This window comes from Eublepharis macularius, chromosome 1 (genome assembly GCF_028583425.1).
Source record: "Eublepharis macularius isolate TG4126 chromosome 1, MPM_Emac_v1.0, whole genome shotgun sequence".
NCBI classification, from domain to species: Eukaryota; Metazoa; Chordata; class Lepidosauria; order Squamata; family Eublepharidae; genus Eublepharis; species Eublepharis macularius.
In genome coordinates, this window is record NC_072790.1 from 95,039,129 (window position 1) to 95,055,736 (window position 16,608).

A 16,608-nucleotide genomic window follows, 5' to 3' on the forward strand; every position below is an offset into this window, starting at 1 on the left:
GTTAAAACATTTTAAAATGGGAGGGAAATGAAATCACAATTCTTTCATCTCTTAAAACTTGCTCTGGTTGTCTTGTCAGTGCAAAATATACAGGATTCTCTTTTGTTTTATTTTGCCACTGCAAGATATTAGTGACAGTAAGTGGGGGGAATGACTGCTGCTGAACAAGGCAATTATGTTACTATACAGTTTACAACATTAAGATTTATTATGGCTTGAGGCAAAGTTTAGATTAAAGCGATGGTGCCACCAAGACCACAAATGCTCATAAAACACTAAGCCATTACCATGACCCTAATGTAGAATTTAGGATTCAAGGCATCCATACAGGAATATAATAGTTTTTTGTGCCTTTTAAAATTCAGTCGGAGTTTAACTCTGTTTCATTGCCAGTTTTTATCTAAATTACTGTGAACCTTAGCAGACCAGAGTATTTATTATTATTATTATTATTTATTAATTGCTAAAACTTACAAAATTCACAAGACCCAAGGGGAAGAACCAAGAAATCTATGAGAAATTCATATGTTTTATTTGCACTCTGTGAATGTTTAGAGGTTAGCCTAAATCTATTTTTACAAATAGGCAAAAAGCTCTCAGTCAAATTATTCTATCTGTCAGCCTAGCAGGATGCCATTTATATGTCAATATGGGGTAGCCAACAGAAGAAAATAGTGTTTCCCTGGACCTGCATGTAACAAGAACCTTTTAGAGATTAAAACAGGAGTCCAGTGAGACATTAGAGACTTACAAAATTTATTCTAGCATCTTATGAAATGAGCTATGACTCACAACATGGTCTGTTGGAATAAATTCTCTCATAGTGCACCGCACCTCGGGACCCTCTCTGGCTCACACCAGGCACCTGCCCCACTGTCTCGCACGCTGCCTCAGGCAGCCCCTCATCCTCCCTGAGGAAGGAGGGAAGGGCTGGAAGGGAAGGGCCACCCCAAAGACCGGCCAGGACCAGCACACGAGCCCCTGGCCTTCCCTGTGCCCGCCCCATACCCACCATGAGCAACTTACCCAAGGAAAACGAGCACAGCAGCAACACCCTCAAGGAAGAGGTTGTCAGTGGCCTTCCTGTGGATATCAAGCCAAGAAAGCTCTACCTGTTTTTCCGGCCATTCAAGGGTTATGAAGGATCACTGATCAAACTAATGTCCAAACAGCCAGTAAACTTTGTTACCTTTGACAGCTGGGCTGGTGCTGAAGCTGCCAAGAACACCTTGAATGGCATCCACTTTGACCCGGAGAACCCCCAGATGTTGCGGTTAGAGTTTGCAAAAACCAACACCAAGATGGCCAAGAGCAAGCTAATGGCCACACCGAATCCCACCAACCTCCACCCTGCCCTGGGAACACACTTCATTGCATGGGACCCTTATGACCTGACCAGAGCAGCCCTCATCCCAGCATCTCCAGAGGCCTGGGCTCCCTACCCACTTTACACCATGGAGTTAACCCCTGCCATCCCACATGCTGCTTTCACGTACCCAGCCACTTCCGCCGCTGCCGCCACCCATCACTCTCAGATGCACTAGTATCCTCCTGAAGCCACTCAACAAGGATGGAATAAATTCTGTTTGTCTCCAAAGTTCCACTGTTTTACTTTGCTGCTACAGATTAACATAGCTGCCAATGTGGACTATGATCCTATTAATTAGTTATTTTCCAACAGATAGGGTAGAAGGGGTCTGAGACAATTTAAAGAAAAATTCTGCCTTTTGTCTGCAGAAGGGTTCCCCCTCCCTAGAGAGAGGGAAGAAAAGTGATCTGTGAAATGATGTGGGAAGAAGATTTGACTTTGGAATGAGAAAATTTTAATAGCACGAGAGATTTGAATGAAAAAAGACTGGGAATGGCTGAGGAAAAGAAAGACCTAAACATGACCCAAAACAGAAATCTATTTATTTTAAGATTATTCTGCCTAACTTGCCAGCACACGGTGATGTTTTAGACCTAGGGAGAAGGATTGGATTTATTGCTCCTTTTATTTTGCTCAGTAGTTCTTAGACAATATGTTTTATTTTAATGATTTTTTAAAATGTTTTATGGAAATGGAATTTTATTGTATTTTAATGGGTTGTGATCCTCCCTGAGCCCGCTTATGGGGAGGGCAGAACAGAAATGTGAAATAAATAAATAAATAAATAAATCTTTTTGCCAAATTCTATGCCTTGACCTTTTTAAATAAATGACTGCAAACACAACATTTTAACCTTCCAGGACATTCAGTTGCTGACCTAAAAGTAGCAGTTATCCTGCAGAAGAATTTAAAAGGGAGATTAGAGAGATGGCTGAATTGCAACCATAATGAAACTCAAGATGAAGCCATGACACTATCTCATATTACAGATGTGGGAGGGGGGGCAGCTGAACCAAGAAGATGGCGCAAACTCAGGGCTTTGTGGTCTGGCAACTAAGAATCTTGGCCACTGTGCTGCAAAAGCATAGCTCTTGATCAGCTTTTTACACAATAAGTGCACTTTATTTAGTGAAGTAGTAGGATAGGGGTAGGATCCATCCTAATGTCTGTAACCAATGAGAAACAGACATCAGGATGGATCCTACCCCTATCATACTACTTCACTAAACAAAGTTTAAAGCCTTCTTCCAGCTTAAGGAGCCTTCCTCCAACTGAAATGTCTCTTCAATAGGAGGAAGAGCCACTTAAGCTGGAGGAAGATTATTTGGAAGATGGATGTGTGAGTGGTCAGCCCAGCCGCCGCCATTTTAATAGCAGTTTTCATATGACTGCTCATGATATTAAAAGTGTACAGGCCTCTGGAGTTTAAAATGGCTGCAGCACTGCCAACCAGAGAACCCCTGTCGTTGCCAGATCCTGCCCTGGAGAACCAGGCATGTAAGGAATGCCGCATTGGAATGCAGAGGTATTGTGATGTGACTGGCCTTGCTATCCACCCAAGCTCTGGAAGGCCCAGACCAATAAAGGTCTTGCTGAGTCACTCCCACTTAGCACATTCCTGTCCCTCCTCCCGTGATGAGATCCCTGCCCATGATCGAGGAGTTAATCAAATAGCATTCTTAAGTATATACAGCCGTTCCTGGGATATTGTACTCCCCACCTAGAACTATCAACCTAGCTCTGGTGTATTCTTCCAGATAACCGTCCAGGTTTGCCTTCTTATTCATACACCCCGGCAGGCATTAATCAAAGTACTCAAGCCTTCTGTCCAACCCAGGAACTAACCACTGGAGTCTTTGTCCTAACTGCTAGGAGGACTCTCCTTTGCCTCAGGGCACATTTTACCTATAAAGGTAGACCCCAACCTCATACACATCGTGCAAGCTTCCTGGCTTCTCCCTTAGGGTCACTTCTCTGAGTCTCTCTTCATTCATACTTGCTTGCTTTCCTGGATCCACAAGCGCTGTTCCACATCTCTCTCTCTGGGCTGATGACACTGGACGTTTGAAGCTTCTCTCCTATGGACTGGACCCCTTCTCCAGGATAGGTAGATATAATTACTCCCTCTTGCTCTATTCCCACACCTCTAGCTATATTTCCTAGGACTCATGTGAGTGTGTGTGTGATTATTTTCCCCCCAGTAATTGGTGTGTGCATGCATAAAGTTCTGTTCTTTAATAAAAGTTATTGATTGATTTGAAGCACCAGACTCGCTTGGCTTATTGGGACCCCGTAGACACAGGTGATTCTATTCCAGTTACCACCTCTCATATAGCCATCTTCCTTGCTAGCTAATTCCCCCATGAATCATATTTATGCAAGGAGACCACTTCTGGTAACAGATGGATCCACCCCCATCATCTAAAGAGATCACACTTTGGTTGTGATAGTAAGAATATCATAGACATTTATTGGATGTTGCTTGTAGGCTTTGGACTCCACAGCAGTGCACCTCCTAGTAAGACCCATGAAGTAGAACATATTGATTCAATATGTTGGTCGTTTGACTACAATGCACATCTGGACAATTAATTCTTTAAAAATAAGTATGTGCAGCTGCACAGATCAGACATATCAGCAAATATTAAATAGTTCAGAAGACAAGAGATATGGGGTATTCCAGTTGTTCCTTTGCCCTTAGAAAGCAGAAGGCATCCTTAGGAATAGCTAGATATTAATCTTTGTTTGGTTGGATTTCAGCATTTACACTGGCAACAGTAATCTACAGCATTTCAAGACATATTAATGTAGTACTTATCTGGGGATATTTAATTTACAAGAGAATTATACAGATAGATACCATGGCCTATTTGCCAAATCTTTTCATTGTCATTAAGGTTGAAGAGAGCTTTGCCAAATCTTTTCATTGTCATTAAGGTTGAAGAAAGTTTATTCTCTACCCTCAACCATTTTATAAGATGCCAAAGAGGAGTTATTTCTCCACAGTTACTAGTGTCTGAGACCCACACAATAGCACAATTAAAGATAATGATGATACTGAAAGATCAGTGTGGTAAGCATTTGACAACAGGCATTTGCAGAAGTCTTCTATCTATGAACTACATGTCAGCAATTACATACTGGTTCTTTCTCATCACTATTCAGAGACTCCCCCAGAGAGATACGACTTTAAAAAATGTAATGTTTATAAAGCTTGAAAAGTTAATAAGAACACATGTGTTGAAAGACACATTCTTCTATGATTTGCCTGTATCCCTTGCTGTCTGCTACCACAAATCCCACCCCCAAAGTATTATCAAAGTGTGTGTCCCAAGCACAGCCCAAAGAGCCTTTCGCTAGGATCTAGCAGGAAGTTCCCTGTCATACTCTGCAAAGTTCTCTGTACTGATTGTATTTTGCAAGGCCCTGTGTACTGTTTGACTCTACTGATAGAGGCTGAAGTTATTCCTGGCAAGGAATGTAGTAGGAGTATGATTCTAGTAGCTTATCAATAAAGTGCTTTAACTCATGCAGTTCCTGGACTCATGCAGTAAAGTCTTTGAGAGTTACTTGGCAGCTCCTTACAGGATATGGAGAGCATTCACATGTACCCCCTAACTCTCCAAGTAACACTTCGGTCAATGGGAGAGGAGGAGGATTTCCACTGCTTCTCCCCTCCCACTGCAGATCCTGCTTTGCCTTGTATGCTATTTGAGAGGGTCTGCAGAGTCCCAGCAACAAATTTACAGGGGGCTCAGTGTATTGCAGCAAGAGGAGAAGGGAGGAGTCCCACTGTTCAAATTCTTCTTCTGTATCATGTAACACACAAGCCAATATATAAGCATATACCAGCAGGCAGCTGTACAGTGAACAGAGTTATGAACGTGACTATAGGAGACTGTTGCACCCACTACACACACACTCTAGGACACATATCATTTTGTATCCTCTGGACTTTTGAAGTCTGAAGTACAGATGAATCCATCCTTTTGATAGCAAGGCAGGGTCTCTACCAAAGAACACCTGGGCACATTAAATATCTTTTGTGCAGTCCTCCCAAAACTCCTCACATCCTGGCCATAAGTAAATGACTCAAGTTTGCAGGACAATAACAGAGGGTCTGACAATGTAGACTTCTCTACATTGAACCAGTTTGGTATAGTGGTTAAGCACAGGACTCTAATCTGGAGAACCAGGTTTGATTCCTCACTCCTCCACATGAAGCCACCCGGGTGACCTTGGGTCAGTCACAGCTCTCTCAGAGCTCTCAGCCTCACCTACCTCATAGGGTGTCTATTGTGGGGAGAGGGAAGATGTTTGTAAACTGCTCCGAGACTCCTTCAGGTAGTGAAGGGTGCGGTATAAAACCAACTCTTCTTCTTCCTCTCTGGAAATTCAATCAAGGGTCATCAGCCCATCTCCTGACCATTTTCAACAGTTCTGAGTGACATCTGCCATCCGAGTTAATTTACAACACAATCCTAAGCATAGTTACTCCATTCTAAGCCCATTGAAGTCAATGGAGTAACTATGCTTAATGACTGATTTGATTGGTTGATTAGATTTTTAGCCCGCCCTCTCCACAAGCAGGCTCAGGGCAGGTTACAATCATAAATAAATTACAACGGATAAAAACAATAAAATGAGATCTAAGTACAACATGAATTTCAGTATTCCAGATGGGGCACCCTTCCCCCTTTCCCTGCCCACCATACACAAAGGAAAAAAGGGAAGAAAAGGGTGGAGATGTGGGTTGATGAAACTCTAATTCCCCAAGCATGGGGGGGCAGATGGACCATATGGGGCCCCCACTTATAGGAGACCAGCAGGGAGGCTAATTAGATGGATCCCGTGCTGGCCTCAACCATATGCCTGGCGGAACAACTCCATCTTACAGGCCCACTGAAAAGATATGAGATCTTGGCGGGCCTGAGTGTCTTCTGACAGAGAGTTCCACCAGGTTGGGGCCAGGACAGAAAATGCCCTGGCCCTGGTCTAGGCCTGCCAAGCCTCCCTGGGGCCAGGGACCACCAGTAGGTGTTTACCTGCAGATCTAAGAGCTCTCTGAGGTACATACGGGGAGAGGTGGTCCCTCAGGTATGCTGGTCCCAGTCCATTTAGGGCTTCATAGGTCAGAACCAAAACCTTGAACCTGATCCGGAACTCCACAGGGAGCCAATGCAGCTGCTGCAGAGTTGGAGTCACACGTGCCCTGAAAGAAATTCCTGTCAGGACACAAGCAGCTGCATTTTGGACCTGCTGCAGTTTCCAGGTCAGACCCAAGGGAAGCCTGGCGTAGAGCGAGTTACAGTAGTCTAATCTGGAGGTGACCATTGCATGGATCACTGTCATTAGGTCATGGGTTGATAGGAGGCAAGCTGCCTGGCCTGCCGGAGACAGAAAAAGGCAGTTCGGGCAGCTGTTTTGACCTGGGCCTCCATTGACAAGGAGGAGTCCTTGTCCTGACCAATGGAGTGGGCACAAGTGGTACCCCATCCAAGGCCGGGAGTTGGATCCCCATATCTGTCATATCTGTCAGCAGCATTTGATACGGTCGATCACGAGCTTGTGACCCACCACCTTGCCGATGTGGGGATTCAGGGGACAGCACTGCAGTGGCTGGCCTCCTTTCTCCATGATCGAGGACAGAGGGTGGCGCTTGGGGAGAGAGTGTCATCTCATAGGCCACTGGTATGTGGTGTGCCACAGGGAGCGATACTCTCTCCATTATTATTTAATATCTATATGCGCCCCCTCGCTTGGCTGGTGCAGAGTTTCGGGCTTGGGTGTCACCAATACGTGGATGACACCCAGCTTTATCTGTTGTTGGACGGGCAGCCTGGATCGACCCCTGATGCCCTGGAGCGTGTTTTTGAGGCTGTGGCTGGTTGGTTGAGACAAAGTTGGCTGAAACTGAATCCCATGAAGACGGTCCTGTATGTGAGTCGTGGGGAGATGGCTTCGGGACCCCGGCTTCCTACACTTGATGGGGCAGCACGTACACTGGCCCCGAGAGTTAGGAACCTGGGGGTGATTCTGGATTCCTCCCTGAAGATGGAGGACCGGATCACTGCAGTTGCCAGGTCTTCCTTTTATTATCTTCAGCAGGCCAGGCAGCTTGCCCCTTATTTATCGGCCCGCGACTTGACTACAGTGGTCCAAGCAATGGTCACCTCTAGGTTGGATTACTGTAACGTGCTCTACGCTGGGCTTCCCATGGGCCTGATCCGGCGGTTACAGCTGGTACAGAATGCAGCAGCGCAGGTCATTGCTGGAGCACCGGTGTGGGAGCATATTACACCGGTGCTACGCCAGCTCCATTGGCTGCCAGTGGAGTACTGAATTAGGTTTAAGGTTTTGGTGTTAACCTACAAAGCCCTATGCGGACTGGGACCGATGTATCTGCGGGAACATCTCTCACCGTATGAGCCCTGGAGGACTCTCCGATCTGGTGGAAAGCATTTTTTAAGTGTCCCTGGCCCTAGGGAGGCCCGCCTGGTGTCAACCAGGGCCAGGGCCTTTTCGGTCCTGGCCCCAGCCTGGTGGAATGCTCTGTCTTGTGAGACTAGGGCCCGGCAAGATTTGCTTGCATTTCGCCGGGCCTGTAAGACAGAGCTATTCCACCAGGCATATGGCTGACGCCGGGCGGTGCCCCCCCCCGTGGAGGGGGGAGTTAAACCATCGCCCCTATGTGAACACAGATGCTGTTGCCACACTCATTACTACTGCATGTATTTGCTCTGGTAGAACCGCTGTGCGGTAGAACCGCTGTACCATTTAATGCTTTTAAATGTTTTTAAATGTACCATTTAATATTTTTAAATGTTTTTAATGATATGTGACATTTGTATTTTGTTATCCGCCCTGAGCCTGCAAAAGCGGGGAGGGCGGAATATAAATATAATAAATTAAATTAAATTAATCTACCCCCCACGGCCCAAGTACAGGACCTCCATCTTTGTGGGGTTCTACTTCAGTCTGATCTGCTTCACCCATCCAGACATGGCTCCCAATGCTCTGTCCATCAACAGGTACAACTGGGTGTCATCTGCATATTGATGGCAACCCAGTCCGAAAATCCATGCCAGCTGGGCGAGATGGTGCATGTAGAGATTAAACAACAACAGGGAGAGTAACACCCCCTGCACACCAAGGATTGGCACACTAATAACTTCTCCCCCAGCGCCACTCTCTGTCCCCGACCATGGAGAAAAGAGACAAGCCACTGCAAGGCAGTCCCTCGAATCCCCACATCGGCAAGGCAGTGGGTCAATAATTCAATGTTGACCATGTGAAACGCTGCTGAGAGGTGTAGCAACACCAGCAGTGCCAACCCACCTTGATCCAGGTGCACTGAGGACTGCACTGAGAGTCACCTGAAACCTGAAACCAGACACACCTCCCCTTCCTCATCACATCACCTAGGCATTTCTTATTAGTGCCCCCCTCACAATAGTAGCTTCGAATTATCCAGTGCCAGCTCAAATTTTGACCCTTTCATGAATGGGACTGCAGATTCTGAAATTTCACCAATCATTATGCAACCTGAGCCTCACCAATGGGCAGGTAGATCCTAAAACTTTGTCCCAATGTCATCACAGATCCTAGTTCTGCATTAATTCTGTCTAATACCACTGATACCCAGGTAAATCCTGGTGCATAAATGGGGCATGCCAGTTCCTCCATTATTGTAGCTTGTTCTGCTCCCGAATCTTCTTCCTTTACCACAAGCACAAAATTATTGCCCTTTTTCATCAAGACAGGCAGAATATGTTTTTATTTCCCCTGTTCTGCTCCCTTTCCTGAATTGACCCTCCAAGTCCCTCTTCTTTGCATCTCCCATCTCTTAACATCTCTGTCCCCTGCTCTTGGCCAGCCAGCCTTACAGCTCACTAGATTTCACCTACATCACTCTCACCTGCCTAGAGACTCCTTCCCTCCCTATCATGGAAATGTATCCTTATTCATCCTTTCCGTTCTTTGGTACTGTTTCTGGGCAACCCCACACCTATCCCTTCTCTCTTGGTTGGTTTCTGTGGACAAGCCATGTAGAAGAAATGCATTTGGGGCTGAAAGCAACTCCAGTTGGATATTAGCTTAAAGCAATACAACCTAACACTAGGACTGTACAAAAGTGAATGCTTATTTATTTATTTAAAATTTTATATGCCTCTTTTCCACCCAAATAATGTCCCCAGTGTGGTGATCATCAGACATTAAAATGTTTAAAATTTTAAAATAACAAAGTATATATATAAATACAATAAGAACATATAGACATACAAACAAACACAGAGACAACTAGGGAGGAGGGCCAATAAAAGTTTACTGGAAGTATTCCAAACAAACCCAAAAAATCTTCACCCACTGGCAAAAGACAGCAATATAGGAAAACAGACTAATCTTCCTGAGGAAGGAGTTCTAAAGTTTTGGCATCACAACAGAAGATTCTTTCCCAGGTTGCCACCCATCTAGCATCAAATAGTGGGAACACGTGTAGAAGGCCTCTAAAGATGACCAGAGTGGGTAGATAGGTTCATATGGGTGAAGGCTGCCCTTAAGTTATGCCAGTCCATGTAGGGCATTAAAAGTCAATACTAGTGCCTTGAATTGAGCCCAGAAGCAAATTGGGAACCAGCATAGATAGAACAAGACTGGAGTGATATGACACTCTCCACTCAACACTCTGGATCCATCATTTTGTAACATTTTTATTGCCACAAGTAAATTGCTAGTGTATTGTTGCCATTGAAAATTAAGTCTTGCTATCGTGTGCTGCTGCTATTATGCTCCCCCTTCAATAACTTCAATAAAAGTTATTTTCTGGTTAATTGTCTGTCCCCCCTCCTCTTTCCTTCTCGAGGACACTTATTGCATAAAATTGGCAACACTGCACTCAAACAATCTCTACTCTAAAATCCATGTTCTGGATTTACATATTTCAAGGATGCCTTTCACATGCCTGCCCTGATGTGGTGGACCAGTTAGGGTAACCAGACAATCCAGTCTGCCATCTACCTCTCTTTTTCCCCTCTATAAGTAAGGGAGGAGAGAGAAAGAGACCAGGGAAGAGAGAGAGAGAGAAACAAGGAACAGAATGGAAATGCAGAAAAACAATTTTATGTACTAATTGTACTCATACCAATTATAGTCAATGTAGCCAAGATCTGAAGTATTGTATCTTTATCTGCTTGGATGTCATGTCATCAGATGGCAAGGACCGCACAATTAGTAAGAAGAGTTCAGCTTAATGTCAAAATAACACCACTAGAAATAAAATGATTGCAAGAAGTTATACAAAATAAGAATGCAAGCATGCAAGACACATGACCATATTTAGCATCAGGTGTTCTAATTTTGGGAAGTTGGAAGCTTTTAAAACTGCACAACCATTAAGGATTCCAGTGAAGAATAGCATTGTGGGATTAGTCTTTTATATTGTTGGGTAACTTTGGCCTTTTTTGCAGAGAAGTTAGCCGTGTTAGTCTGTGGTAGCAAAATCAAAAAGAGTCCAGTAGCACCTTTAAGACTAACCAATTTTATTTTAGCATAAGCTTTCGAGAATCAAGTTCTCTTCTTCAGATGTCTGATACAGAGACTGGTCAAACACAGAAGAGCAGAGGGAAGAGGCAATTAGGGGGGGAGGGGGAGGGAGCAATCAAAACATTCCTTTGCTAGTATATGTAAACATCTACTTTTGGTGTGTGTATCAGTTGGCTTCAAAGGAGTTTGCCCTGTTAGTTTGTAGAAGCCAAACAGCTAGACCATCCAATTCCAATGCAGTATGGGCCTTCGATAACCACAGCTCTCCCTGCCAGATGCATCTGACAAAGAGATCTGTGGTTCCCGAAAGCCCACGCCAGGTACCACTGAGCTCCCCCAGACCCCACCTCTGTAAAGGAAATCTGTTACCTGTGGTAATGTGATAACCATTCATAGTCCCTATTCAGTCCCAGCTTGACAGAGTCAAATTTGCATATGAATTCCAGTTCAGCAGCCTCCCGTTGGATTTTGTTTTTGAAAGGTTTCTGTTGAACTACAGCGACCTTTAAGTCTTTGATGGAATGTCCTGGTAGGTTGAAGTGTTCTCCCACTGGTTTCTGGACGTTTCCATTTCTAATGTCAGATTTGTGTCCATTTATTCTTTTGCGTAGAGGTTGGCTGGTTTGTCCAATGTACAGAGCAGAAGGACATTGTTGGCACATGAGGGCATATATCAGATTGGAGGATGAGCAGCTGTAAGAGCCAGAGACAGTGTAGTTGATGCCATTGGGTCCTGTAATTGTATTCCCTGGGTAGATATAGGGGCAGAGCTGGCATCTGGGTCTGTTGCAGGGCCTGGTACCTGTGCTGGTGACTCTGCTGGCTGATTCATGGTTGTGAGTGAGAAGTCGTTTAAGGTTGGGGGGCTGTCTGTAGGCAAGGAAAGGTCTTCCACCCAGGGCTTCTGAGAGAGAGGTATCATTTTCCAGGATGGGTTGTAGCTCACTGATGATACGTTGGATGGGTTTGAGCTGGGAGCTATAGGTGACAACCAGTGGTGTTCTGTTGTTAGTTCCTTTAGGTTTGTCCTGGAGTAGGCTGTTTCTGGGTACTAGTCTGGCCCTGTTGATTTGTTTCTTCACTTCATTTGGTGGGTACTGTAGTCCCAAAAATGCTTGTTGTAAATCTCTTAAGTGTGAGTCTTGGTCGAGAGCATTGGAGCAGATACGGTTGTAACGTAAGGCTTGGCTGTAGACAATAGACCGAGTGGTATGTTTAGGGTGGTAGCTGGAGGCATGTAGATATGAGTATCGGTCTGTTGGTTTCCGGTATAAAGCGGTATTTATTCGTCCATTATGTAGTTGTACAGTGGTGTCCAGGAAGTGTACCTGTTGTGTAGAGTGGTCCAGGCTTAGGTTGATAGTAGGGTGAAAGTTATTGAAGTCTTGATGAAATCTCTCAAGAGCTTCCTTCCCATGGGTCCAAATGATGAAGATGTCATCCAGGAATCTTAAGTATAGTAGTGGTTCCAGTGGATGGGAGCTGAGGAAGCGTTGTTCCAAGTCCGCCATGAATATGTTAGCATATTGTGGTGCCATGCGTGTGCCCATGGCTGTGCCATTAATCTGTAGATATAAGTTGTCACCAAATTCGAAGTAATTGTGAGTGAGTACGAAGTGACAAAGTTCAGTGGGTTTTTTGTAGTGTTATATCAAAAGCATTGATTCAATTTTAAAAAGTCTAGAGTCCAGTGTATGTATAATATGGATGTTTGTTCCATTGAATAAAAGGATAGTTGGCATATCAGTCCTTCCTAGTAAGGCATATCAGTCCTTTCTGGTAAAGTAAAACACTAATAGTTAAATGTATGAAATATAAAATCCCAGCTAACCACTAAACTGAATTAATTTGAAGTAGTTGCTCTGGAGTCAATGGATGTAGAAGGGTATAACGCTGTTTAGGGTTGCACAGTAAGATATTCTTATGAACATTCTGGCAGCAGAAAAGTTATTAGAAAAAGGAAATCCCTGTATCCATTTGCAGAATGATTCCATTGGATTTAGAAAAAAGCTTCTCTCTCTGCTTGGCTAATTCAGGCTCTGCTCTTCACCCTCTACAATACTCCAACCCCTATGAACACAGGAAAATGAAAGCAATTAAAGAAATATAAGCGAGGAGGAGTCATGCACCTCCAACACACTTGAAAACCGTTGATCCAACACTGGATTTAGAAAAAAATACTTTTGTATATATACAACAATTCTGGTCTAATGTGACTAAGCATGACGTGATATTATATATGTCTTATTTTCATTGTATAACGTTATGCAACTAAAATTAAATTTAAAAAATTAAAAACTTGTTCTGTAGAAAAGATAAGTATGACTGAAATGTTTTGGAACAACCATTTATGATGTCAGATCATACACTTTTCCCATGACTTAGAAAATATGCTTCATCTATGTATGTAATATATCTTTTTGCAAATGTTGGCATCTTCATAATAAACAAAACTTGAAAATGTAAAGAAAGCCATAATGGCTAACAAGTGTGTCAAACAAACATAATGATCTGCCTGGAGTTAAAGCTGAAATGTTAATGAGTCGGGATTGTGTCTATTTAGAGAGAGAACCAATTATTCTACTGATTGGATCAAATCTTTTCTTAGGCTTGAGCAAGTTCAGTAATAAAATCGACTCACACTTTTGTCAAATGCTTTTCCAGAGGCGCTAAAGGTTCCACACAATTTTAGATGGAAGACAATTTAATAACAAGTTGATCCAATTTGCCTGACTTGTTGTTTCTATAAAGCAGATAAGTCAATAGAAATGTGAATGAAAGAGAAATGAGACCTAATTGATGTTGTAGTGAGACACCATTTTGCTCTGAGTAATACCTGCCCTTTTCCTGCTCTGATTAATATTGATAATAACCTTCTATACTCCCCTCCCTTCAGTAGGAGTATATTGGACCATATTTCTTCCTACCTTTCTGTAAACTCATAACCTAGAGAAGCTTGTTTGAAAGCAAGTACTAATACCAATCTTGCACAACAAGCTCTGGATTGCATCAGTGAAAGAATGTATCACCTAGAGTCTATGGAAAGGTACACACATTTGTTCATCCATGAAATCACATTTGTTTATCCATGAAATTCAATGCACTTTGAACCACAAATGGTCATACTGCACAGTGTGTGCATGCAGACTGGTGAAAATTTGAAATTTGGTAAATGGGACCAACCTCAGTTTTTGTAACTGATACATGACTTTGCTAGACCAATGAATGTGGACAATATGTAACTTCTATATACCAAATTAGGCCAATGGCTCCTCTAATCTAGTATTTTCTGTTCTCAACCTCCAGCAAGTGTGCTACATAAGCTTATACTAGAAGGAATTTGGCCACAGGAATTTCCAAGTGTATGTATAGCTCATGATGACTTCCTCTAACATTCCTATTATCTTCAGAGAATGTTTCATTCCTTTACTTCCAGGCTCTGTGAAGGACACCAAAGCACTGGTTCTGGGAATGCGCTGATGCTGTCAAGTAATAGATTAGGAATCAGTGCTTTGTAGATGACAGCTATAGGCCTAAACATACTTACCTGAAAGAAGGTTTACTGAGAACAATGAGGCTTACCTCAAAGCAGTAGAATTAGGATATACATCACAGTAATAGATTCAGAGGAGGTAGCCATGTTAGTCTGTAGTTGCAAAATAGTACAGAGTCCAATAGCACCTTTAAGAACAACCAACTTCTTAGATCTTTGTATGCCATTAGAGGTATTTGAATTAATTGAATTAATTAATTGACCACCCAACTTTATTGTGGCATAAGCTTTCGAGAGCCACAGCTTTCTTCATCAGATGCATACTCTCTCTCTTCGTCAGAGGCATGCATCTGACAAAGAGAGCTGTGGCTCTCGAAAGCTTATTCTACAATAAAGTTGATTAGTCTTAAAGGTGCAACTGGATTCTTTACTACATCACAGTAAACAACTCATGAATGACATATAAATTTACAAAACTCATTTTTTGCTCCAACCCTATTCATGTGTGCAGGCATGGTAAAATGTATCAATGGAAAGAAGAGAAGTGCTATTTGTTCCAATAATATGATTAATGATTAAAGAAGTTTGTGGCTAGCTTTGAGGGAAGTGTTTCAGCAATTAGTGGGAAGATGTGTGAAATCGAAGCTCTAGATTCTGTGTTAATTCAGTTTTCAGGTTTCTCAGTTAAGTGGGACAATAATTGATTGGGCCTTTTCTTATTAACAAAGAGAGGATTAAGTGAATGATCTGATGTCTGCTTTCTGGTAAACAATGCCATTTTAGTTCAAAATAAAGTGTTTTGAGAAACATGTGGCTGCAGCTTTCAGCAGTAGCCATGAATCTCCTTGCTCTATTAAGTCTACTTAAAAGAGACATGTGATATGACATACTCAGAGCTGTTCCCACCCAACAATTTATAAAAAAGCAGCAACAGAAGAAAACTGAGCGATAATGTATTTTTAAAAGTAAATGTTGCCAGGTGAGAGATGTTGGTCAGTAGTAGCCATGCAATCTTTGTAGTTTGAGCCTAAAAGAAAAACTTCAAGTGTAATCCAGCTTCATTACATTTAAACAATGTTGCTGTTGGATTCAATGGGACTTGGTTTCTGTTCAACAGAATTTATCTCCATGAGATTTACATTACATTAAGAAAACCAGATGGACAGTCAAGTTAAAGATGTTTAAAGGGTGGTGGAAATATGGTTGTTGTGGATTTTCCAGGCTGTATAGCCGTGGTCTTGGCATTGTAGTTCCTGACGTTTCGCCAGCAGCTGTGACTGGCATCTTCAGAGGTGTAGCACCAAAAGACAGAGATCTCTCAGTGTCACAGTGTGGAAAAGATGTTGGCAGGTAATTTATATCTACTCAGTTTGGTGGAAACAGTTTGAAATAGTTTGGTGGAAATAGTTTGAAATATACAAGCCTTTCCAGACATTCTAAGAAGATAGAATAAATACATACTAGGGAGTAGGACTGTGTGTGATCATGAGAATGCGTGTGTAGAACTTCCAAGAGCACAAATAATGTGCTCTTTATGCAATCAAGAACACTGATAAAGGAGAGGTCCCAGTTGTGTTCCCTCCTTCTTGCATTCTGTCCTGGATATATAGCTAGAACTATAGGAGAACAGTTCCTGGATATGACTAAGAAAGTCATAGAAGATGCCTTTACATACAGAAACAGGGCTACTCCAGTTATATAACTAGATATGCCACAAAAGGAGTCTGGAGGGGCCCTAGAATAGAACAACCTTGGAGAGCAACTTGAAACAGTGGAGTAACACAATTGCATGGCCTTATGTAGATTAGAAGAGCTTTGTATCAATATATACTCTGTACTAAGGTGTACCGAGTGTCTGAGTATAGGAGGAATGTCTAACTTCACAGAAATTAGTGTAAAATTCAGGATGGATGTATTGGTAGAGGGCCAAAATTTGTAAACACTAATTTGACATAGCCTTGGTTAAGATAAGAGGAACTATTTTTTGTATATTTTAAGGAGATGTTTCTAATATGAATAACCTTGTCTGATGTTTGAAGTGATAATAAGTTAGCCAACAATGTGCATCTCTTTAAAGAGGGACGGTTAGGAGATGGTTCTAAAACCCTATAAATATGACAAGCTGAACTGATCAAGAGGGAGTCCTTGCCTGTGACCTTCTTATATTCGGGTAAGATACTTTTTTGGACTCATACAATTGCTC

At 42.7% G+C, this 16,608-nt stretch overlaps 1 protein-coding gene across 1 annotated transcript; it reads left to right on the forward strand.

Annotated features, from left to right (window-relative positions):
- The first annotated feature begins 1,013 nt into the window (after positions 1–1,013).
- Positions 1,014–1,544, forward strand: LOC129341272 (RNA-binding protein with multiple splicing 2-like). Its single transcript, XM_054996393.1, has one exon. The coding sequence runs from the start codon at positions 1,014–1,016 to the stop codon at positions 1,542–1,544; it is 531 nt and encodes a 176-aa protein (XP_054852368.1).
- The last annotated feature ends 15,064 nt before the right edge of the window (positions 1,545–16,608 follow it).

Coding starts and splice junctions, on each gene's coding strand:
- LOC129341272 (XM_054996393.1), top strand. CDS start 1,014: ATGAGCAACTTACCCAAGGAAAACGAGCACAGCAGCAACACCCTCAAG.